The 26,488-nt window shown below is 35.1% G+C and overlaps 1 protein-coding gene across 1 annotated transcript in view; it reads left to right on the top strand.

Moving 5' to 3' along the window:
• The window catches only part of NALCN (sodium leak channel, non-selective), a 582,828-nt gene that overhangs the window by 230,428 nt on the left and 325,912 nt on the right, over positions 1–26,488 (top strand). Inside the window, 2 exon segments of the mRNA XM_043993194.1 lie at positions 17,787–17,929; positions 18,061–18,165. Coding sequence (XP_043849129.1) covers positions 17,787–17,929; positions 18,061–18,165 — 248 coding nt within the window.

Here is a 26,488-nt window from a genome sequence, read left to right as displayed (position 1 = left end):
GTAAATAGAGGTTAAGTGATTTGCTCAGGGGCACATAACTAGTAAATGTTTGAGTCCTGTTTTCAACTCAGGACTTCCTGACTTCAGGATCACTGAGCACTTAACAGTTCAATGTAATATAATTACATATTTTTTTATTTTTATTTATTTTATTAATTTAGCATTGTATTTTCCCCAATTAGATGTAAAAACTATCTTAAACATCCAGTTACAAAAACTTTGATTTCCAAATTCTCTCCCCCCGCACATTGAGAAAGCAAACAATTCAATTAGGTTATACTTATGTAGTCATGCAAAACATTTCTATATTAGTCATGTGAAAGAAAAGAGACAAAAAACCTCAATAAAATAAAATAAAACAAATTATACTTCAATTTATATTTAGACACCTTCAGTTCTTACTGTTGGGATAGATAATATTTTTCATGATAAGGCTTTCAGAGTTGTGTTGGATCATTGTATTACTGAGAATAGCCAAGTCATTCACAACTGAGCATTTTACAATATTGCTGTTATTTTGTACATAGTACCTTTCACTTTGCATCAACTCTGGTAAGTCTTTCCAGGTTCTTTTGAGAATGTGCATCTCATCATTTCTTATAGTGCAATAGTGTTCCGTCATAATCATATACAACAATTTGTTCAATAATACCCCAATTGATAGGCATCCACTCAATTTTGAATTGTTTGCCACCAGAAAAGAACTGCTATAAATATTTTTTTACATATAGGTCCTCTAACTTTTTGGTTTTTTTTTCTCTTTTTGGATACATGTTATGGTATTGCTAAGTGAAAGAGTATACATGGTTTTATAACCCTTTGGCCATAGTTCCAAATTGCTCTATAGATTGGTTGAATAAGTTTTCAACTCTATTAACAGGGCATTAATGTTTAATTTTCCAAATATCCCCCACAAAACTTGTTATTTTCCTCTGCTGTCCTATTATCCAATCCAATAGGTATAAGGCAGTACCCCAGAATTGTTTTGAATTACATCTTTCTAAGCAATAGTGAGTTAGAGAATTTTTATATGACTATAGATAGCTTTGATGATTTCATCTAAAAACTTCCTATCTTTTGATAATTTATCAATTGGGGAATGGATCTTATTTTAATAAATTAGACTCAGTTCTCTGTATGTTTGAGAAATGAGGCCATTATCAGACAAATTTGCTTCAATTTTTTTCACAATTACTATTGCTAACTGTATTTCCCTCCATCCTATTCTCTCTCCATACCATTTTCTCTCTTCTGTATCTCTTTTCACCTTGTCCCTCTCCAAAAGTGTTTTGCTTCTGACTGCCCCCTCCCCCACACTGTCCTCTCTTCTAGCACAAAACCTCCTACTTATCCCCCTTCCCTTCCTACTTTCCTGCAGAGTCAGATAGATTTCTGTACCAATTGAGTGTGTTTGTTATTCCCTCTTTGAGCCAATTCTAATGAGAGTAAGGTTCACTCACTCCCCTACCTTCCCTATCTTCCCATCCCCTGTATAAGCTTTTTCTTGCATCTTTTATGTAAGCTAATTTACCCCATTCCAGCTCTCCCTTTCCCTTTCTCCCAGTGCATTCCTCTCTCACCCCTCAACTTTATTCTTTAAAGATATCATCCCTTCATACCTGTGCTCTCTGTCTAAATATACTCCATCCAGCTGCCCTAATAATGAGAAAGTTCTTATAAGTTACACATATCATCTTCCCATGTATGAATGTAAACAGTTTAGCCTTTTAATATCCCTTAAGATGTCTTTCTCCTTTCTCTTGAGTATTGTATTTGAAAGTCAAATTTTCTATTCATCTCAGGTCTTATCATCAAGAATGCCTGAAAGTTCTTTCTTTCATTGAATGCCCATTTTTCCCCTGAAGGATTATACTCAGTTTTGCTGGTTATGGGATTCTTGGTTGTAATCCCAGTTCCTTTGACCTCTTGAATATCATATTCCAATCCCTCCAATTCTTTAATTTAGAAGCTGCTAAATCTTGTGTTATCCTGACTGTGACTCCACAATACTTGAATTGTTTCTTCCTGACTTCTTTCAATATTTTCTCTGTAAACTGGGAGCTCTGGAATTTGGTTATAATATTCCTGGAAGTTTTCATTTTGGGGGTCTCTTTCAGGAGGTGATCAATGGATTCTTTCAGTTTCTATTTTACCTTCTGTTTCTAGAATATCAGGATAGTTTTTCCTGACAATTTCATGGAAGAAGATGTCAAGGCTCTTTTTTTATAATGCTTTTCAGTTAGTCCAATAATTGTCAAATCATCTCCCATGGATCTATTTTCCACATCAGTTGTTTTTTACAGTGAGACTTTTCACAATGCCTTCTATTTTTTCATTCTTTTGGCTTTGTTTTATTGTCTCTTGATTTCTCATAAAGTAATTAATTTCCATTTGCTCAGTTCTGATTTTTAAGGAATTATTTTCTTCAGTGAGCTTTTCTACCTCCTTTTCCATTCAACCACTTATATTTTTAAGGAGTTTTTTCTTTCCTGAATTTTTGTGCTTCTTTTTCCATTTTCCCAGTCTTGCTTTTCAAGGCATTCTTCTCCTCACTGGCTTTTTCTACCTCTTTTAACATTTGGCCTAGTCTGATTTTTAAGGTGTTACTTAAGTATTTTTTTGTCACCTTTACCAAGCTATTGACTTTTTTTTTCGTGATTTTCTTGCATCACTTTCATTTTTCTTCCAATCTTTTCCTCTACTTATCTTACTTGATTATCAAAGTCCTTTTTAAGCCCTTCTATTTCAAAGATCAATTCCTATTTTTTTGGAGGTTTCAGATATAGAAGCTTTGACTTTGTTATTTTCTTCTGAGACTATGTTTTATTCTTCCTTGTCACCATAGTAACTTTCTATAGTCAGAACATTTTTCTGTTGTTTGTTTATTTTTCCAGCCAATTTCTTGAATTTTAACTCTTTGTTAAAGTAGGGCTCTGCTTGTAGGATGGAGAGCACACTGTCCTAAACTTCAGGTGTTTTGTGCAGCTATGGTCAGAGATACTTCTAGGGACCTGTAAGATTTCATTTCTTCTGTGTTTTTTATAAATTAATTAATATTTATATCAGTTTGGGGTAAACATAGTATTAGTTTATCAATATCATACCAGTAAAGGATTGACCACATGTCTCCCTAACTTTTCATGGTCTCAGGTCACATGGCAGAGAAAGTAGGGAGAGAACTTCAGAATGCCAATTAGCACAAGCAGGAGAAAAGCCCCAAAAGACCCATGCTATATCTCAGAGAGACAGTATGTGGTCTCAAGGAGACCCAAGGGAGACAGTGAGTCCCCTCTTATGTGGTCCCCAAGTGAAAAGCTCAGATGACACCCCAGAAGCCCTGACATGGCATTTTCCTATTTTTTTATTCTCTTTTCATAGAGGTGGGTGGGTCAGTATACCTTGGTCAAAACTAATTGGGTCATTATACATCAAACAAATCTAATTGATTAGCATCATTCAACTCTATTGGTTGACATGACTTGAAGGTAGCCTACATTAAAATGAACTCAAGGGATGACATCAGAGAAAAGAATGCAAAAGACCCTTCACTCAGGTTCTTCAAGGCAAAGTTCATTCAAAGTGTGGTTTGATCACATCAGTCCTTCACGCATGTAAACAGAATAATCTATCTCTATTCCTTGGGTTTGTCTGAGATGATATCTGATGAGGTTTCTCAAGGATAACTGGACACTTGGGGTTGGGGGGGGGATAAAGGACAGAGAAAGTGATCACTGGGTACCCCAAGGAATCCATTATTAGTAATTATTTTCTCACACTTCCAAGGTAGGATGATCTAAGGAGACATGTATTTACTACTCTCCTGACTGTACTCTGGTCTGTGAACAAATACAAGACCTCTTTTCTGCCCTGGAACTGTGAAGAGGGTCCCTGTTCCACCGTGGCTACAAGCTCTGGTGTGCTAGTACTAGTCTCTCTATTGGAACTGATACCCAGGACCACAACCTGGATCTATATATGGGAAAAGCAACAGAATCCTGCCCCAGTGGCAACAAAAGGACCCCTGTAATCATCTTCTGACAAGTTGTTAGACCCCCTTACCATTTCTGGGCTAAGAGTTCCAGAAGCAGTCACTGCTGCTGCTAATTCAGTGGCACCCAAGGCCTGCTCCTGGTTTGCTGGGGTTCATTTTGCACTGGTGCAGCCTGTACTGGACTGCACTCTACTCTTACCCTGGTACAACAGATTTTTCCTACTGACCTTTTAAGTTGTCCTTGGCTGGAAAATATTTTACCCTGTATATATTTTTTAATTTGTATTAAAATTCTCTCCTTTCTATCCTCCATTCCCCCTTCATTGAGAAGGTAAACAATTTGATATAGGTTATAAATGTCCAGTCATGAAAAACATTTAAATACTGGTCATATTGTGAAAGGACAAATGGAACAAAAAATAAAAATGAAACCCAAGAAAAATAAAATTTTTAAAATTATTCTTCAATCTGCATTCAGATGCCATCAGCAATTTTTCTGTAGATGGATAGTATTTTTCATCTTAAGTCCTTGGGAAATGTGTTAGATCATTGTATTGCTGAGAATAACCATCATTTATAGTTAATCATCATAAAATATTGCTTTTCCTATATACAATGTTCTCCTAGTTCTGCTCACTTCACTTTGCATCAGTTTATCTATTTTTCAAGATTTTTCTGAGAACATCCTGCTCATCATTTCTTAAAGTACAGTAGTGTCCAATCATAATCATATGCCACAACTTCTTCATCCATTCCCCAATTGATGGACTCCTTTCAATTTCCAATTCTTTGTAAACTCTAAAACACCTGCTATAAATATTTTTGTATATATAGGTTCTTTTCCTTTTTTTGCTATCTCTTTAGGACACAGTTGTAGTAGTGCTACTGCTGAGTCAAAGGATATACAAGCTTTTATATAGCCCTTTGGGCATAGTTACAAAATTGCTTTCTAAAATTTTTGAATTGATTCAAAGCTGTATCAATGATTCATTGGTGTCCCAATTTTCCAACATTTCCTCCAATATTTGTCCTTTTTTTCTCATATTAGTTGATCTAATAGGTGTGAGGTGGTACCTTATAGTTATTTTGATTTGTATTTCTCTAATAAATAGTGATTTAGAGCATTTTTTCATGACTATAGATTTGATTACTTCATCTAAAAACTATCTTTTCATATCTTTTGACCATTTATCAATTTGTGAATGGCTCTGTTTAAAAACTAAATTTGACTCAGTGCTCTATATATTTGAGAAATGAGCCCTTTACCAAAGAAACTTGCTATAATTTATTATTTTTTTTGGTGAGGCAATTGGGGTTAAGTGACTTGCCCAAGGTCACACTGCTAGTAAGTGTTAAGTGTCTGAGGCTGGATTTGAACTCAGGTACTCCTGACTCCAGGGCTGGTTCTCTATCCACTGTGCCACCTAGCTGCCCTATAATTTTTTCAATTATGATTATTAAATGTGAGTTATAAATATAAATATATATATATGAGTGTGTGCACACACATATGCCTATACATATATTCATGTATATACATGAATGTATATTATTTCACTCTGTCCTATTTTTTCTCCTGTTTATCATACAATCTCTTCTTTCAGCCTGTCCATTCTCAAAAGTGTTTTTCTTCTGGCTACCAACTCCCCTTATCTGCCCTCTCTTCTCTCAGTTCTCTCCCCACTCCCCTTTCTGTTTTCTTCTTCACTTCCTACTTTCCTATAGTGTAAGAAAGATTTCTATACTCAACTGAGTGTGTATTTTATTCCTCCTTTGAGCCCATTCCAGTGAGAGTATGGTTCAAGTACCCCTATCTTAATTTCCATTGTAAAAGAACTTTTGCATTTTTTAATTTTTTTTTTTATTTTAGTGAGGCAATTGGGGTTGAGTGACTTGCCCAGGGTCACACAGCTAGTAAGTCTTAAGTGTCTGAGGCCAGATTTGAACTCAGGTACTCCTGACTCCAGGGCCCGTGCTCTATCCACTGTGCCACCTAATTGCCCCTGCATTTCTTTTATGTGAGATAATTTACCTCATTCTACTTCTCCTAGTACATCTCTCTCACACCCTTTAATTTTATTGTTTTGGATAGCATGTCATCATATTCAACTCACAGCCATTCCCTCTATTTATGTATACTCCTAACTGGCCTAGGAATGATAAAGTTCTTAGGAGTTAGAACTATCATCTTCCCATGTAGGAATGTAAACAATATAGTCTTGTATACTTTTCTATGGTTGAGTCTTGTAATTGAAAGTAAAATATTCTATTCAAACCTTATCTTTTTATCAAGAATGCTTGAAAGTCCTTTATTTCATTGAATATGCATTTTTCCCTGAAGGATTACACTCAGTCTTTCTGGATATGTGATTTTTTATTATAACCTTAATGCCTTAGCACTCCTCAATATCATATTCCAAGCCCTGCAATCCTTTAATGTAGAATTTGCTAAATCTTATGTGATTCTGACAATGGCTCCACAGTACTTAAATTGTTTCTTTTTGTATGCTTGCAGTAGTTTCTGCTTGACCTGAAAGTTCTGGAATTTGGCTATAATATTTTTCAGTTTTCATTTTTGGACCTCTTGCAGGAGGTGATTAGTGGATTCTTTTCCATTTTACCCTCTTGTTATAGAATATCAGGGCAGTTTCCTTGGTAATATTTTGAAAGATGATATCTATGTGTTGCTTTTTTTATTCTGGCTTCCAGATAGTCAAATAATTCTTAAATTATCTCTTGTTTATCCATTTTCTAGGTAAATTATATTTTTAATATCTCACATTTATTTGTTTTCATTTTTTATAATTTTATTTTATTGTTTCTTGCTGTATAATGGAGTCATTAACTTTTAATTGCCTAATTCTAATTTTTAAGGAATTAACTTTCACCAGTGAACTTTTGTACCTCCTTTTCACCCTATTTAAGGAGTTCTTTTCTTCAGTGAATTTTTATATCTCTTTTTCCATTTGTCCAATTCTGCTTTTTTAAGGAATTCTTCTCTTCAGTGAATGTATGTTTTTCCATTTGGTCAATTCTGCTTTTTTAAGGGTTTCTTCTCTTCAGTGGATTTTTGTGCCTCTTTTATCATGTAACCTATTTGGTATTTTATGGTGTTATTTTCACTTTTTTCTACCTCCTTTACCAAGCTGCTGACTCTTTTCCAATGATTTTCTTGCATCACTCTCATTTCTTTTCCTAATTTTTCTTTTATATCTCTTAACATTTATTTTTTTTAAAAAAAGTAGGAGAAATAGAAAGAAGATTTAGAGAGATGGAGGAAAGAATGGAAAGAGAAATGAGAGCTGTGTAGGAGAGTCATGAGAAAAAAGTCAACTGCTTGAAAAGCCAAGGGGAAAAGGAGACACAAAACTCTCTGAAGAAAATAATTGTCTAAGAATTAGGATAGAACAAATGGAAGCTAGTGACTTTATGAGAGACTAAGACAAAATAAAGCAAATCCAAATGAATAAAAACAATAGAGGGAAATATGAAATATCTCCTTGGAAAAACAGCTGACCTGGAAAATAGATCCAGGAGAGGTAATTTGAAAATCATTGGACTACCTGAAAATGATGACCAAAATAAGAATTTAGACAGCATCTTCCAAGAAATTGTCAGGGAAAACTGCCCTGATATTCTAGACGCAGAAGGTAAAATAGAAATTGAAAGAATCTACCAATCACCTCCTGAAAGAGATCCCCAAAGGAAAACACTTGGGAATAATATACCCAAATTCCAGAGCTCCCAGGTCAAGGAGAAACTATTACAGGAAGCTGGAAAAAAAGAAATTTAAATACTGTGGAGCTACAGTAAGGATAACACAAGATCTAGCAGCATCTATATTAAAAGACCAGAGGGCATGGACTATGATATTCAGGAGGGCAAAGGAACTGCGATTACAACCATAAATCATCTACCCAGCAAAACTGTCTATAATCTTTCAGGGGAAAAACGGGACTTCAATGAAAAAGAGGACTTTCAGGTATTCATGATGAAAAGACCCTAGAAAATCATAAAAAGGTAAACAGGAAAAAGAAATCATTAGGGATATTAAAAGATTAAATACATGGGAAGAAAATACTCTAACTCATAAGATCTTTCTCAGTATTAGGACAGCTGAAAGGAATATGCTTAGACAGATGATGCAGGTGTGATTTGAATATGATGGGATGATATATGTAAAGCATCTATTTTTTGTTTATCCTTGTTTTTTGTGGGGCAGGCAGGGTGGGGTGGTTTATGCCTGGGGCTGAATATTGGCTTGGGGCCTCCTGGGTCCAGGGCTGGTGCTTTGTCCACTGTGTCACCTAGTTTACCCATGAAGACATCTTTGAAATAAAGTTAAGGGGTAAGAGGAATGCACTGGAAGAAAGGGAAAGGGGGAGGGTGGACTGGGACTTCGGGCAGCTAGGTGGCACAATGTATAAAGCACTGACCCTGGATTCAGGAGGGCCTGAGTTCAAATCTGGCTTCAGACACTTGACACTTACTAGCTGTGTGACCCTGGGCAAGTCACTTAACCCCCATTGCCCAGCAACCCCCCCCCAAAAAAAAAGAGTCAATAACTTACATACTCAAGTGGGTATAGTAATATATTGTGACCTGAGGGAAAGTGGGAAGGAAGGAAGGGCAGATTGGGGGAGAGGGCAGTAAAAGAAAGGAAAACACTTTAGAGGAAGGATAGGATGAAGGAAGATAGAAAATAGAGTAAATATTAAGGGGAGGGAATAAGATGGAAGGTAATACAGTTAGAAATAGTAATTATGAGAGAAATGATGAACAGGATGATATCAGAAGGACATATGAAAAAGACAAAACATTAACAGAAAATGAACTGATGTTATCTTAATACAGATTGAAGTATAAATTTATTTGTTAGCTCCTCTTTTTAAAGTATTTTGCCTATCATTTTTCACAAGCTGACTAACGTGAAGATGTTTTGTATAACTGCACATGTATGACTTATATTGAATTGCTTAATTTCATAGGGAGGGTCAAGGAAGGAGGGAGGAAGAAAATTTAGAATATGAAGTTTTAAAAAATCAATGTGAAAAGTAATTATTAGCAGGAGGAGTTCAGAGAAACCTGGAAAGACTTACATGAACTGATGCTGACTGAGAGGAGCAGAACCAAGAGAACATTGTACATAGTAACAGCAACATTGTGTGATGAATAATGTTGATAGACTTAGTGCTTTTTAGCAATGCAATGGTCCAAAACAATTTTAAAGAACTTCATGATAGAAAATGTTCTCAATATCCTCCCAAAAAGAACTGTGATTTATGAATCCAGATTGAACCATATTGTTTCTACATTTGGGCTTTTTTCTCCTTTTTTTTTCTTCTTTTTTGAGGTTTTTCCCTTGTGCTCTGATTCTTCTTTCACAATATACTAATGCAGAAATGTGTTTAATGTGATTGCACATATATAGCCTATATCAGATTGCTTTCTGTCTTGGGGAGGAGGAAGAATTTGGAACTAAAAATCCTATGAATGTAAGTGTTGAAAATTATCCTTAAATGCAACTGGAAAATAATAAAATACTTTTTTTTTAAATCCTTTTTTAACTCTTTCAGGAATTCTTTTTTGGGCCTGAAATCAACTAACATTTTTCACTCTCTGGGTGATTTGGATATTGAAATTTTAACTTCTTATCTTCTGAGTTTGTGTTTAATCTTCCTTGTGACCATAGTCACTTTCTACAATAAGGTTCTTTTTTGTTCTTTGCTCATTTTCTGAACCTATTTCTTGACTTTTACCCTTATGTTAAAGTTGGGTTATGTTTCTGGTGTAGAGGGGGCACTGTTGCAAGTTTCAGATATTTTTGTACAGCTGTTTTTGAAGCTAGTTGTTGGGTTCTATAAGTTTTCAATTCTTCCAAGGAAATATGATCTAAGGAGAGGTGTATTTACTACTGTTCTGGCCTGTGCTTTGTTCTGTGACTGACCACAAACAATATTTTCCACCACTGAACTGTTTCCAGGGTCCCAGGGTCCCTTCAGGTGCAAACTCTGTTCTGCTAGTGCTCTTCCTTGCCCTAGAATTATGAATGAGATCCACATATGGGCAATTCAACAGAGTCCTACAATCAGTGCCAGCAAAATAACTTTTGTCATGTCCTTCTGACCAGTTGTATGGCCCCTTTACTGTTTATTGCTTGAAAGGTCCAGAAGCCTTCATTGTCACAACTGATTCAGTCACCACCACCCCATCAAGGCGTGATGCTGGATAGCTGGGGTGAGGCTCACAGTGGACAGTGCTTTACTCTTACCCCAGTGAAACAGACCTTTCCTGCTAACTTTCTAAGTTTTCTTGGGCTAGAAATTGTTTCACCCTATATAAAGTGGTTTTGCCACTCCAGAATTTGTTTTGAGGTATTTTAAAAAGTTGTTTGGAAGTGAATTTGGGAGAATTCAGAAAATCCCTGCTATTTCTTCAGAATTTTGGCTCTACCCTCTACTCTCCCATTTTCAATTCATCTTTCATACAACATCCAAATTGAGAATCTTTAGGCAGGGTCTGACCATATCATTTTACAACTCAAGAAAGGCTCCTGATTGCCTCTAGAATGAAACATAAACTCTTCACCATTTAAAGAGCTCTCCTATCCACCATTGTTGCTACACTAAATTTTATTTTTTTTAGTTGAATAGAATTTTATTTTCCAAAATATATGTAAAAACAAATTTTGACATCAGTTTTTTAGAACTTTGTGTTCCAACTTCTCTTCCTCCCTCCCTTCCCACCCCCGGCAAATTTCAGACAAGCTGTCCTACTTGAACACAACATTCAGTATTCTACTGCTATGCCTTTATACAAATTATGTCTCATTTCTGGCATGTTCTCCCTCCTGATCTCCTTCTCTTGAAATTCCCTGCTTTCTTGAGATTCAGTGCAAGTGCTACCTCCAATAAGTATCCTTTCCTGATATCTCTATTTGTTTATAGTGCATGCCTAAAATCACTTGGTATCCATTGTACATATATTTCCTATTTTTTTGCATCAGTACATTTGATGTTACTAATTAGTGTAGTGTAAATTCCTTGATGGCAGGTACTATTCATGTTTATATTCCCTGGAAATAATAGTATTTGGCACACAATAGGTGTTTGATAAATGGTTCTTGACTTTAATTAACTTGAGTTGTATAGCTACATCCTGATTAAATTACAGTATATGAAACGTAACCAGGTATTTGTGTGTGGGCTATTTAAACAAGAAACAGAGACATTTCAGTGTTGTGATACAACCTACAAAAAAAAAATACCTCATTTATACAACACTGGTGCCTTGGTTTCTAGCCTTTGTAATTCAGTAAAGATTAATCAGCTATTGAATCTAGGAATGGTAGTAGCAGAGAAATTTTTGTGTTAAGGAATATTGATACTATAAAGAGTTACAAGGGACATTTTACTATAAATTTTTGGGATCTCACTTGTTCCCTTGCTTCAATTTCTAAATAGTTATTTCTTTCTCATCCAGTGAAATGAATTGAATAAATCAGAAATTTTAATACTTGTTAAGCCAATTTCTTCATGTGTTGGGGGCATTTAAGGACAAATGAATGAAATTCCTAATAGTAAATATATCAAAACTGAAATTTGGGGGAAGATTGTAACTGTTAATGACTGCTCTCAAGAAATTTCAATGAAAATGTTTCCAAAAAGTTGAAGTATTTTTTATTGTCATGGGATATTAATTTCTCATAGGACAGAGAGAAGTGGTGTTTTGAAACATCAAACAGTTATTTGTACTTAATTTAAACTTATTAAATTATCATTGAAAATGGAGGATTTCATTCCTGTGGGTTATCCTTCTACCAATAGAGGTCTCAATCCCTCTGTCTTTAGCAGATGACTTAACAAATTACTGTGATTAAAAAATAAAAAAAAGGCCATGACCTGGTAAACAACCTTATGGTGAGGAGCCTCTTTTTCCAAGGCTATGCTAGCAGATTTTTTGTTCTGTTATAGAATCACTCAGAACTTGTAATTCTTCTTCTGTAGTAGAAGATGGAGATACCAAGGTCACTTTCATGTTACAAAAAGTCAAAAGAAAAGGAACTCTCAAAATAAGGATGACTTAATTTCAAAATAGCATTAAAGAAAAAAAGATTATGCATGGTGTTCTTCTGTACAGGCAACTGAATTATCTTTTTGCACTAATCTAAGTGTATATCACAACAAAAACTAATGAGCCAGCAACTGTAAACATGGAACTGAAATTACAAATGATATTAACTGTTAGAATTATGTTAGTCATATTTAAGTAGCTATTGTCAAATTAATAGTTCTTGATTTGAATCTGTGTCCTTACTTAATTATATCATTCCTAATTCACATTAAGAGGTCTCCTTAAATTTCACAAGTATGTATGAGTTGAATTTTCTTTATTTCCCATTGGTGGCTCTTGGGATCTGATGAAAAATCTAATGGCAGTTTCTGGAAGAACATCTCTTAACATGTTTTCCACACACACACAAAAAAAAATGTGTGTGTGTGTGTGTGTGTGTGAAAATACTTTATGAAAGAAATTTTCTAAAAAATCAGGGAAACTATATCTACAATATGCCCCAATAGTTGACTTTCTATAGGCTTGTGAAACCCTTCCCATTCCTCATGATCTTTCCATTATTGACATGCTTCAGCAATCACACTTTTCATACCTCAAAATTTTATGTTGGCCACTTTGAATCCATCTAGGACAACTGGGTGCAAACTCTTTACATATCTTGGTTATACGTTTTTAGCAATTTGTTTTTTGTTCTTTCCAATTTAAGGTAATCCTCTTTGGTAGAGAAAAGAGAAGTAAAGTAAGAATTAAACACCTTTGACTTCTTTCTGTTGTCAATTGGTCATCAATCACTATTAGTCTTCGGTATAGCTAAAAAAACCTACCAATACTTTTTTATTCTTAGATTTCCTTAGCAGCATCTGTTTATTCTGAGCTTTAGTACTCCTGACACCGTTTTTATAGGACTATACTCCTGATTTATTCCTCCACTCTTATCTACTCTGTTATTTTCTTCTCTTCTTGCTTATTCTCTGCACTGTGCGATCTTCTCTTGTTGTCTATTCCCTGCACAGTGCACTTTCTAAGGTTCCAGAAAAAAAAGTGGAGACCATGGTAGTAGGTTTCTTCAGGTGAATGAATTGCTTAAAAGTGGTCATTCTTTTTAAAATTTTCATTGGGATCATGTCCAGGTTCTGCAACAATACTGGGAGAGACCAGTGTCCCTGAAATACATTAAGAAAGCAGAGATGGCATGGTAGCCATTGACCTGTAAATGGAAACTCCCTAGGGGCTTCATTGAAGAGCCCACCGAGAGAAAGCAACAAGTCAGTTCCTGACCGCATAACCTCTGAGTATGAGACTGCTAAATCACTGGGCCGTGGATTTCACTTGGTTTTCTCCCAAGAAGAGAAGATCCCTATATAAGTCAGAGACAATGGTTGTCACTGGATGGACAGTAAGGGGGGAGGGAAGGGGTGTTGAATCAGAGAGTGTTAAATCACCTTCCTTTTTCTTCAAACCCTTTATGAGTATGAGACCAAGCACCATTTAGCTCTAAGGACTTTAAAGTATCCTTGTCTTAGTGTCAGCAAGGAAAGACAAATCACAGGAAGAGAAGGGTGGAAGTTGGAAAGAGGTCAAGTCCTAATGAACACAAAATACTATGGCTTGTTGAAGCTATGATAGGGCTTAATAATGCTTTACCTTTCACTTTTGATTTTGTTGCATAAATATATCCTATTCTCTTTGTAATAAGTGACTCTTTAGGGTCACTGGAAGTTGGAAAAGATATACTGATCCTTTGGGATGGAAGTGAACAAACACATGAATTATGATTTTGGGACGGATTGAGTCATACCCTTAGATTAGCTAAGAGCCCTAAGAGGCACTTTGTTATAGTTCAAGAGATAGAAAAGACAGTTTACAAAAATATACAGGATGACTGAAGAATACTGGGGACCTACAGGTTTCTACAGTAGAAAGTTTGGGCAGTTATTCAAATTGGGAGCTCAAGGCTTGGATCACCATCTGGTGGCTTACCCAGATATAGCAACCCATTTTGCTATCGTACCACACCTCTTATTGCAAATGTAAAGCAAGTACTTCTGTGTACTAAACTTTACATGTTTATAGACATTTGAAGGTATAAAAAAAACAAAAACAAAAAACACACACAACACATAAAACCCTTGCTGCATTTTTATTGGATTATGCCTCCTTTACATTTCCTGTTTTCTCACCTTCTATGCTTCCTTCATTACAATCATATCTAGTTTCATAAACACATTCTCCCTCATCTTTTTTTTTTTTAAGTTTTGTTGGATTTTCAAGTCAAATACATGTTTACCAACTTTCATGAGGTCTACTCCATCCCTGGCCAGGAGTCTGTTATTTCTTTTTTAAGTCTTGGTTACAAAATATAAATTTTATTCTCGGGCACCAATTTCTTATAGGAGGAGATCTTGCCTAAACTAATAAATGCTTGGTTTTTTTTTTTTACAATGATGAGGCTCCAATTAGTGAATTTGCAGATCAATTCCCTGGTTATCTCAGACTTGATCTTTAATTGTAACATGAGTCCTTGACAAAAGTATGAACTTTAAAAAATATCTTCATCTGAATAGAAAATTTTCTGTAGTGAAATTCAGCTTAGTCTTTTTTCACTTTTTAGGTATCTTTTGGTTTATTAGAAATCATCAATATCTTATCTTGTTGGTGGAAAAAATGTGGGTTTTTTTCATTTCCTACTGAATTAGCCTTCCCGAAGATAATCCATAAATTTGGGAGTTGGCAAGTGTCCTACATGGAGTGAAACATTGCATTTAAAAAATGGTGACCTCAATGCCAAAAACATATATCTTTTTACCTTGTGGACAGCTTTCTGCTAATGAGTCTTTTTCCCCCCGGGGGAAGTGAGGGTTAAGTGACTTGCCCAGAGTTACACAGCTAGTAAGTGTCCAGTGTCTGAGGCCAGATTTGAACTCTGATCCTCCTGAATCCAAGGTTGGTGCTTTATCCACTGTGCCACCTAGCTGCTCCCGATGGGTCTTTTTTAGCCTTCAAATTAGATGCCTATACCATTGCCATGTCTTTGTCTTAGTAGGACCTGCTAGAGTCTGTGTTCCACTGAGTTATCCCTGAGAAGCTCAGTGTTCTATCCACACAACACCTTTAGAGTAGGAAAATATGTATCCAAAACTATATTTTATTAAATCCTTTGGGAAAATTAATCTAATTATTTGACTCATAACATACATAAATTACATATTATTCCTAACCAAGGTAGGGAGAAAATGTTATTATGTCCCTAAAAACAAAAATTACCTGTGTTACCTTGAGCAAGTTATTTTTTGGTTTAATGACTTATGGTCAATGCCAAATGCCAAAAACATATGTCTTATTACCTTGCGGGCAATCTTCTGCTGATGAGTCTTTTTTAGTCTTCAACTTAAATATCTATACCATTGTCATGCCTTTGGCTTAGAAGGATCTGCTAGAATCTGTGTTCCACTCACTTAGCCCTGAGAAGCTCAGTGTTCTATCCACACAACACCTTTAGAGTAGGAAAATGTGTCCAAAGCTGTATATTATTAAAGTGTTGGGGAAATTAATCTATAACATACATAAATGACATATTCTTCCTAACCAAGGTAGGGAGAAAATGCTTTTTTAAGTCCCTGAAAACAAAATTAGCTATGTTACCTTGAGCAAGTTATTTTCTGTTCCTTAGGGTCTTTCTTTATTAAACGAGTGGGTAGGAATAAGATCCCTTCCTCTTCTAATGTTTTATGATTCTGTGATATGGCCAATAACAAAATGTAATTCATTTTTCTGACCCAACCATGAATTGGCCTTTCTGGATTTATTTTAAGATAGGTTTTATTAGCACTTCAAACAGAAATATACATTTCTTGATACAATAATATTTGAGCCAATTCCCTGTTTATTCAAATTATTATTGTTGTCATTTGATCATTAGACATTATATTTGGTAAGTTGTGATTAATTCTTTCAGAATATTGTTTCAAACGTAGAATTGGGTAGGATGTGACTTTTTTTTGTTTTGTTTTGTTTTTTGTGGGGCGAAGGGGGTTAAATGACTTACCCAGGGTCACACAGCTAGTAAGTGTCAAGTGTCTGAGGCTGGATTTGAACTCAGGTACTCCTGAATCCAGGGCCAGTGCTCTATCCACTATGCCACCTAGCTGCCCCTTAGGATGTGACTTTTTCCTATGCTCAGACAATTTAGAGACTTATTTTCTTATTTGCACTTTTTCTTTCTATCTATCAACATTATTTTATTAGTTGTCAGGATGAAAATAGAAGGACTGAAATTTTGAACATCAAGAAATTAATTTCCTAAGAGTCAGATCTTTGCCAAACAGAAAATATAAAAGTCAGTAAATGGGAAGGTTAGAAGACTATGATTTTGTGATTCTCCTTCCTACCATTTTGTTGAACTGAATTTAATTGAGTTGACTTCTTTCCCCTAAAATAGAGCTAGAAATCTGGTTGTACTAGTGGACCTTGGCTGTTTTTGTTTATCATATTAAGTTTGACTTTTCAGCAGTAAATAGGCAATTTGTAAATAAAATTTAAGCTTTAGTGTCAGTTTTCTGTGGATTCCTATGCTATTCCTAAGCTAGAAAATAATAACAATCATCTTAGATAGAAATGAACTACTCCTCTTTATTATATCCAATTTTATTTATTTCATAATGCCTAACTTTTCTACAAAGTTTCTCTGCTTATAGGTATGGTGTGTTTTTCTGCTTTCATTCTGTGTTAACCTTAGCTGTGGGCTTACCTAAAGATGTAGTGTCAGACATGCTATTATAATCCTTTTGCCCTTTTTATTAACTCCACCATCTGCCTGTATATGCTCTTTTTTCTACTCTTAATTCTCCTTTTAGTCATCCAAACAAGCAACTTTTTTCTCGTTATTTTACTTAGTGATCAGCTGGGAGTCAGTTTCCTAATCAATTTATTAAAAATTAAAACCCAAAGGAAATTGGAATAATGAAAAACAACAGCTAGATTAAAATTAAGGAATTCAAGATTCCTTTTTATTTCCTAAGCAATCCCTAAGGCTTGTTGGCACTTGGAAATTTTGTTTTGTCTTTATAGTCAGCAGCATGCTTTAAATCTATTCACCTGTTCACCTGTTAACTTTCTGCTGAGGGGAAGGGTTTGGCATAAGATTATTCTGTCAGAAAAGATGAAATAGCACATGACTTTGGTATTCAGTAAAGACAACAAACCAAAGATGGGCTTGGTGGCATCTATTCAGAGATGCCCAGATAGAGTCATCTTTCTAAAATAGTGCTTTGAATCAAAAGGACAGTTTTTAGATATATTTCAAAAATAACAAATTCTGTTGAATCTATTTGTCCCATAGATGGCAAGGACATGTGCAAAATATGGTCTTTTGACCATATTCAGGCCCCCCTGGTAGCTTGTCATTGCTTTACTTCACTTTCATGGTACATTTACATAGTAGACAAATGTTAACATGTGAATGGTCACCATCTCTAGATGGGTTCTCAGCATCTCTAGATTGCCCTGAATTATCTCTTTATGAAAAAAATACCTAGAATTTCATTTTTACATGATAAGAATAGCTTACCCGAAGTTTTAAGAACAAAAACCAATAATGTACCATCTAAAACATGCTTCTGGTAGAGCTTTTGTCACTAAAAGAAGGTAGGCAAAAATTGTGTTTTCTGAGAAAAGTTTTTCTATCTAAAAAAGAAACACAACCCGTTTCCCTTTTTATCAACAGGTACAAGCATTTTCACTGTATATGAGGCTGCCTCTCAAGAAGGCTGGGTATTCCTTATGTACCGAGCAATTGACAGCTTTCCACGATGGCGTTCATACTTCTATTTCATCACCTTAATATTCTTTCTTGCCTGGCTCGTTAAGGTATTGTATAATTTATTATTATAAACCCGTGAGGCATACAAATGATCTTCTGAGTTTCTACTAGGTTTCCTCCACCTCTGCTGAATCTTATGGTAAGTCTGGTTTATATCTGTATTTTTTTTTCTTTTCAGAATGTATTTATTGCAGTCATTATTGAGACATTTGCAGAAATCAGAGTACAGTTCCAACAAATGTGGGGATCCAGGAGCAGCACTACTTCAACAGCTACAACCCAGGTAAAGCATCAGCAGTATTTTAATTAATTCTGAGAAAAATAATTTTGATTAATGTCAAATATGCGAAATATGCAGTGACTCAGTGTTGTTTGTTTTTTTTTTTTAAGCCTGCAGATTCATCCATGTGAATACCCTGTCAACTGAAGTAGATCACAACCATTCTGTTACTTAATTCAGGGCTTCTTAAACTTTTTCCACTTGTCACCCTTTTTTGCCCAAGAAATTTTTATGCAGTCATGGGTATATAGGAATAGAAAATAGCTGTCCATGTTCTTTTTATTGTTGCCAGATTTTTTTTTTGTGACTCCTGCATTCACTTACGTGACCCCATATAGGGTCAGGACCCATAGTATAAGAAGGTAGAACTTAGTAGAAGGTATTCATTATTTGCTAGGCCAAATTATATATGATTTTGGGGTCAATCTCCCCATATCAGGATCTTTTTGCCAAACTTAGCTGGATTATAGGATCTTTGATGATACACACACAAACCTCTGACAGTGTACTGTTTGTCTGTGTGTGTGTGTGTATGTGTATGTGTATGTGTGAGTGTGTGTGTGCACTTTTCCAGTTAAATAAAACCCTGCCTTCTCATCCACTTACACAGCCTTCAAGAGTACAAGGTCCCACCCCAGCTCTGTGAAACATGCAAATAGGACACTAGTGGGATACTAATAATGAGGATCACCATTCGTAAATTTAGCCCACCCTATATCACATGTGACATGAGGAAGACATACTCTCTTTTCTCATGTGTCTTTGTTCAGAAGACAACAGCCAAGAACTTTTTTAAAAGATGTGACAGCTAGCAAAAGCTTCTGGAATTGTATGTTTCTCTCCCCTACAGTTTCTTTGATGAGTATTGATTCACATTTGGGGCACATGAATGTGTAATAATATATAATGATAAAAATAACAACAGCAACTATCATTTATATAGTTTAAGGTTTGCAACACATTTTGTCTCATCCTCACAACTCTTGGAGGTATATGCTATCATTATATCCATTTTATAGATGAGAAACTAGGGTAGACAGAAGTTAACTGAGTTGCCCAAGGTCACATAACTTGTACCTGAAACTGGATTTGAACTCATCTCTTTCTGACTAGTTCCAGACCTGTATCCACAATACCACATAGTTAGATCCATTAGAAAGGAAAATATGTCCCAATCTACAAATATAACAAAAAAGAATTACTCCCCTCCCCTCCCCTCTTCAACCCCTTCCTGTCTGAAAAAGTTTTATGTTTACCAAAATCTTCTATTTCCCTTAGATCTAATGATAATTGCTGATGTTTCTGACACTCTGTTTTGCTAAGCACCTGTCATATACTATCTCATTTGTTCCTCACAAAAACCCTTTGAGGTGGATACTATTATTATCCCCATTTAGCAGATGAAGAAACTGAGAATCAGACGAATTGAGTAATATATATATGTATGTATATATGTATGTATGTGTGTGTGTGTTAACACAGCTAGTAATTTTTCTAAGGTAGGATTTAAGGCTATGTTTTCCTGACTCTAAATGCAGAAACCTATCCATTATGCCTGGTTGTCTCTGCTAAAAATGACATTTAGGTCCAGGACTTTTTTTTTTTTTTTCAGATGGACAGAAGGAGAAAACCTAGAAATTTAGTACTCTCCTAGCATGAAGAGAAAGGGAATAGGGAATATACTTTTTTGATTGTCTTATTTATTTTAGAGTGTGTTTGTGTGTGTGTATGTGAGAGAGAGAGAGAGAGAGAGTGTGAGAGAGAGAGAGTGTGAATATATTAGGAAGATGTGAAAAATACAGGAATAAAATGAGCATTATTCTAAGAAACCATTATTTCTTATCTTTAATTATAGAATAAACATAGGGAACTAATGATGCCTGTTTTTCTCAAAGATTCAAGGTATAATTTTTATTTTATTTTATTTTTGGTGGACAATGACGGTTAAGTGACTTGCCCAGGGTCACACAACAAGTGTCAAGTGTTTGAGGCCGGATTTGAACTCAGGTCCTCCTGAATCCAGGGCCAGTGCTTTATCCACTGCGTCACCTAGCTGCCCCTAAGTTATTTGGAGATATCGTTGGGTATTTCGTTGTTATTTTTGTTGCTTTTGTGGGGGCAGTGAGGGTTAAGTGACTTTCCCAGAGTCACACAGCTAGTAAATGACAAGTGTATGAGGCTGGATTTGAACTTAGGTCTTCCTGAATCCAGGGCTGTAGCTTTATTCACTGCACCACCTAGCTGCCCTATAATTTTTATTTTTATTTTGAAAGATTTCACATACTTGCAAAAGATGAGCTATAAAATACTGCCTCAGATACTTTAATAAAAGCAGTTTTCTCCTGCTTATTGATTATAAGTACAATAGCATTCATGTGTAGAATTCTTCTTTGACTTTTACATAAAACTTTTAAAATATATACATGGGCTATAATATAAAAAGGCAAATTCTATAAAAATTAAATTCAAGTGGGTAAATTAATATATCCATCAATTTCAAAGTAAGAAGTTAAAAATATATAATGTTTAGCAATATATTAGCCTGTTTCTGTTATTAATCTTGAAATGTTTTCCAGTTAGGCTCTGGATTTGCTATCAAAACTAGTCAAGATATACTCTAAGAATTTTGTATATTTTTGTTGCATGTGCTAAGAAATAAATTGCAGTAATATTACAGTATGAACCTGTCCATAGGTCTTACATTCGAATGTACCTAAGAGATTATTTAAAATGGCTGCACACACAATTGTTTAATCAGCCATAATATTATAAGGTAAATACCATAATTAGAAATTAACTGTTATCTAAAAGCATCTCTCGGGGTAGATTTTTTATTGGGAATTATTACCTAGTATACATTTGCTTCACAAAACAAAAGATGAGGAAAGAAATCAGAGCTGGGTCAAATAATTTAGTGGCAACGAGGTAGAGAAAGTTGGTAAATCAGTTGGAAAACATTTTGAAATTCAACAGAGAAAATAATACAAAAATTTGCAGGAAATCTAGATGAAGAAAAAAGCTACTGCTGTGGACCCAGTTGCTAAGCAACAGAAATACAAGTATTTCATCCTCTTACAAAAACACTATTTACACTGCCTAGCAACCAGCCCTTCCTCCCCTCCCACCTCCTTAGGAGCAGCATAGCAAGTGGCCCTAATGCTCACTACAGGGTATAGCATGGAAAGAACTGTATTTGTTGTAGATCTATTACAGTTGCGATCTTTGGAGGGAAAAAAAATCTATATATGAACCCACTCAAAGGAATTAATGCTCCTTTCCACAAGCAGTCAAGTTTTCTGTTCCTGCTAAGTCATAAAGAAGCCTCTGGCAAAAACTAAACAAATACAAGAGAATAGTGATACTATCTCATAAGTCCAAATTTGTTTCAAAAATGGACGATGACTTTCTTCCTTTTTTATAGCTCTGGAGTGTTTGACATTGTAAAGAATAACTAAAGGAATGCTTTAAGCAAATTTAAAAAGGGAACCTATCATTTGGCCTTCATGTTCTTAAATGAGTAAACTTTCCCTGTTAGGGACTTGTGGAGTTTTGGGAGAAGCAGATTACATATTTTTCAGACAAAGAAGACTGAGACATTGTAGTGGGTCAGCTTAGATGGAATTGGCTCTAATGCTCACTGTTGGAGGCAAAAGATAATCAGGAGGACTGTCCCTACCTTTAAAAACTATAAAACAGACATCATTCATTCATATGCTCACAGCCAAATGCCTGAAGTCTCCTGCAGTCAATGATCTAACAATAAACAAAACAAAATAAAAACTAGAAGAATAAGGTGGAAGCTGATTTTGCAGAACTTGGGTAGTGAACAAAAGTCATTGAATTCCCTGGTGAAATGAAAACAGTAAGAATGCTTGATTAATATGAATCATAGATGCAGAGAGAAATTGAGACAGGAATGATAGGCAGTTATGTATAGGCAGCAAGTCTTGTGGTAAAAAGCCTGATATCTTGATGAGTCTCTGTGATAAGAAAATCTCCTCCATCTACCCAGAGGGTCCACACTATTTATAGTACAGTTCAGTTAGATGCTTGGCACATGCCAATTGGGATGGACAATTAGACTCAGAAGTAAATTGATAGCCATAAAACATCCCTCAAGTCACAATCAAATGAATGAGTTAATACAACCTCTGCATCATGGATGCCTTTGCTGGAAATCATTGACCATATTCATGGTAAGAATCAGGAATCTGATACTTCTGTGGATCTGGTAGATCCTTAGGGTCAGTGTTTCATAGTGCTCTTTGGGACTGTAGGAAAACCTAGATATAAATCTTCTGCCGACTACTTACTGGGAGCCAGTCACTTACCTGTCTGAACGTGAATTCACTTGCCTCTAAAGGAAATAATGCATGGAAATTTGCTAACTTCAAAAGAGCTTGGTTAATATCTGTTATTATCTGCTCCAATTTAGAACTGTATTTTAATTCCACTTTTTCTTTATAGGGTTTGGTCAGCTTCTGGCCCTCACTTATCAAGCACTGCCTCTATACCTAACATCTGGCATGAGATTTAGAGTGGCACTCAATGGGTTTAGGGGTAGGGAAACAGCAATTGTTCTTAGGTTTATCACTGTAGTATGTATGTGTGTGTATATATATATATATATATGTGTGTGTGTGTGTATGTATATATATATATATATAGGTATGTATGTATATATATGTATATATGTGTGTGTGTATATATATATATATATATATTTATTTATTATTTTTTTTTTTTGCAGGGCAATGGGGGTTAAGTGACTTGCCCAGGGTCACACAGCTAGTAAGTGTCAAGTGTCTGAGGCCAGATTTGAACTCAGGTACTCCTGAATCCACGGCCGGTGCTTTATCCACTGCACCACCTAGCCACCCCAACTGTAGTATATTTTTCTCCCAGTGAAAAGGACCATTTCTGGACCATAAGAATTAGAGGTTAGATTTTACCAGAGATTTAATAGAGCTAATATGGAAGATAAGGGAGGAGAAGTAAAAGAATGAAAACAAAGAGGAGAAATGAAATTATTCTTATTAGTCATACCATTCCCACCAAGAGATAATGTATAATACTTTGTTATTCTGTTTAAATGTGTAATCATAGAATAGAAAAGTGAAAGTATTTTGATAAGGAAAACTATCCCAACAAAAGAAATGTGTGTAAGCTTGTTTTTAAAAAAATTAACATTTATAGCAATTTAAAAGATACTGGCCTCCACATGAAAACATTTTAGGAAGATATATTAGAAAACTACTTAAAGTATATATTATAATATAAGGCATAATGTTATATAATAATATGTTATTAACAATATGTTATTTTTATAAGTATAAATTTATATAAATATTTGAAATCATTTCAGTGAGTATAATGACTAGGAAGGTGTGGGGGGAACCAGATTGTAATAAGGAGTCATTGCAACAGGATAATTGTTCAGTCGTGAAAAGAGACAAATGAGAATTAAAGTTAGGGAAGATAGTCACTGAATATATTATTTAATAATGAAGTCAAGCTGTATATCCACCCTCATCAGCTTGTGTAACTAAGGACTGCATTCAGTTTCCAGATGATTGATTTTTCAAAAGATCTCCAATGTATTTATGACTTGAAAAATAATATATACATATATTCATATATACATACACACATGTATATGTGTATACACAGAGACAAATTTTTTCCTAATAGGAATAAACTAATATGTCTCCTTGCATTTATGCACTTTTTCCCATTATGTATGTTTTTTCTAGTTGGCTCTTTCCACAAGTAATCCTTCTATGCACTGTTCACACACACCTCTTTATTACTTTTCCCCATATATACATTAAACACCACCCCCAATAGTTCCAAAATAACTTCGAATTTCACCATCCATCACTGTGAATCCCTAGCAATTATAAATCTTAATGTCTAGGAGATTTTGCAGGCATTAAATCCCCATAGGGTTGAAGTTAATGGTCCCAATTCAGAAAGGTTATCAAGCAGTCAAAAGCAATTACTGATCATGGGATAGGTTTTGGAAATGATACCCAATTTTTTTTAAAAGCACAAACCATTTTTAATGACAAGGTTATTGGTAGATAGTACAGATATCATCAGTAAACAATTATATCTTTTTTGGCTCCATATCTAGCTTCTTACTCAGCTGATCTAATCACTTTACTTTTGCAGCAAACCTATCTCTTAAGTAAAGAGGACTTATATAGGGGAAGGAGAAGGAATAGGAATAAGCATTTAATTTGTAACTATTTTGTGCTAGGCTCTTTTTCCAAATATTATTTCATTTAACCCTCATAACAATCCTTCAATCTAGGTGCTATTGGTATCCTCCTTTTACAATTAAGGAAACTGAGACAAATAGAGGTTAGTTGACTCGCCTAAAGTCACAAAGTTAGTAAGTGGCTGAGGCCAGATTTGAGCTCAGGGCTTCCTGTCTCCAGGCCCAATGCTTTATCCACTATGCAACCAGCTGCCTCTAATAACAGTCACCCTAAGAGAATGTCTAGAAGCTAAAAGGATCTCTACATCTGCTGAAGGCCTGGTTTGCCAGCAGTTAATGCAGAAACTCTGCCTAGATAACCTTAGGAAAACTGCATTCATTCATTTCTGCCCCAAATGATCAAAACCTCACTCTTGATTCAAAAGACTAGACAGAAACTGAACACATTTGCATGTCCTTCCCTTCATTTCACACAAAGAAGTGACCTTGGCAGCATACTTTTACTGATGATTAAATTGATTTATTTGATTTTTGTCCAATGGAAAAATTAATTTAACAGAGAAAATTAGTCTGCCACTGATCAAAGAAAATATGTGCCCCAGGGATCTCAGTGCCATGATAAGAAAGCACAGGATATATCAACAGAAGGATTTTTGCTCATGACTGACAGGATTGATTTGGCCTTTTGTCCTTAGAAGGAAATGCAGAGGTTTTTCAATGACTTTGAAGAGATTTCGAGTCACTTTATATGGTTTCAGAGTAAGACTCTGAGTTATGAAGGAATAGGTTGTTCATGATTCTTTCCCAGAATAAATTAGCTCTTTTTCTACTAAAAAGATAAGAATCCTATGCCTGGATAGATGGAGTTAAAAGTGTTCCTGACATTTTTAGGCATAGCTACATGATAGAAATAATCATTTTAGTTACATTTTGTCTTAGCACAATGGACACACACACACACACAATCCTAGCTGTTATTCTGTAGCCTAGATCATCTCTTAATTGTGTCATCACACTTTATAACTTCTGCAACAACTACTTGGCTTTTAATAGAGTCAAACTATTGCATGATCTATCAGAAGTTGCCCTTATGTTATGGGACATAATTGTTATTATACTCTAATACCTTCTCGTTTTCCCCCTGTTACTCCATTACTGAATAAAGGGTCTGTCTAACATAAGCATTCAAGTATATGAGGCAGGAAAAAAATCTACATTTTAAAATTATGTTCTATAATAGAGATAATACAGTGTTAGTTTATTTTGTTATAAAGTACCTTTGGTTAGTAAAATAAAAATTATTTTTTCATGAAAGGACTGAGAGGAGAAAATACTAATGGAAAAGTATAAGTGGAAAATAATTCTACCAGGTACCTATTTAAAAGGTGAGTTACATGTTAGAAGAAGCACTAGATATAGTAGGCTTGATCCTGACCTCTAAAATGAGGGAAAATGCATTTGAGACTCAGTGTGTAGATTTGAGAAGCTAACGATATAATTTCCTGGTGCTGAGAAACACAGTTAAGACTAGCTGGTCAGGGGGCAGCTAGGTGGCACAGTGGATAAAGCACTGGCCCTGGATTCAGGAGGACCTGAGTTCAAATCTGGTCTCAGACACTTGACACTTACTAGCTGTATGACCCTAGACAAGTCACTTAATCCTCATTGCCCTGCCCCCCCCAAGAAAGAGAGAGAGAGAGAGAGAGAGAGAGAGAGAGAGAGAAGGACTAGTTGGTCAAAGATAACCACTTGTTTCAGAAATATGCATCAAATTTCAGCTCAATAGCTTAGTTTTGACCTATTTTAAATAATATTTCTTTCTTCTACTGGTAGCAATATCACTTTCCTACCTTAAGATCACCCTCTATACCTAATCACATTTCTCCCCAAAGAGACGTTATGCTTATTCTGTACTTTATATCAATAGGGAAGAGTCTTTTAGGAAATTTATAAGTATATTCCAATAGTGTCATACTACATGTGTACCATGTTAAATTAAATGCTTTGCAATATTCAGCTTGATTTAATTACCCTTACCTAATATCTGTATTACTGGTACATACTTATAATCATGAGCTTTATATGTGAAAGCTAAAATATTTT

The sequence above is a fragment of the Dromiciops gliroides genome, chromosome 3 (genome assembly GCF_019393635.1).
Source record: "Dromiciops gliroides isolate mDroGli1 chromosome 3, mDroGli1.pri, whole genome shotgun sequence".
Taxonomy (NCBI): domain Eukaryota; kingdom Metazoa; phylum Chordata; class Mammalia; order Microbiotheria; family Microbiotheriidae; genus Dromiciops; species Dromiciops gliroides.
This window is presented reverse-complemented; position numbering and strand designations above follow the sequence as displayed.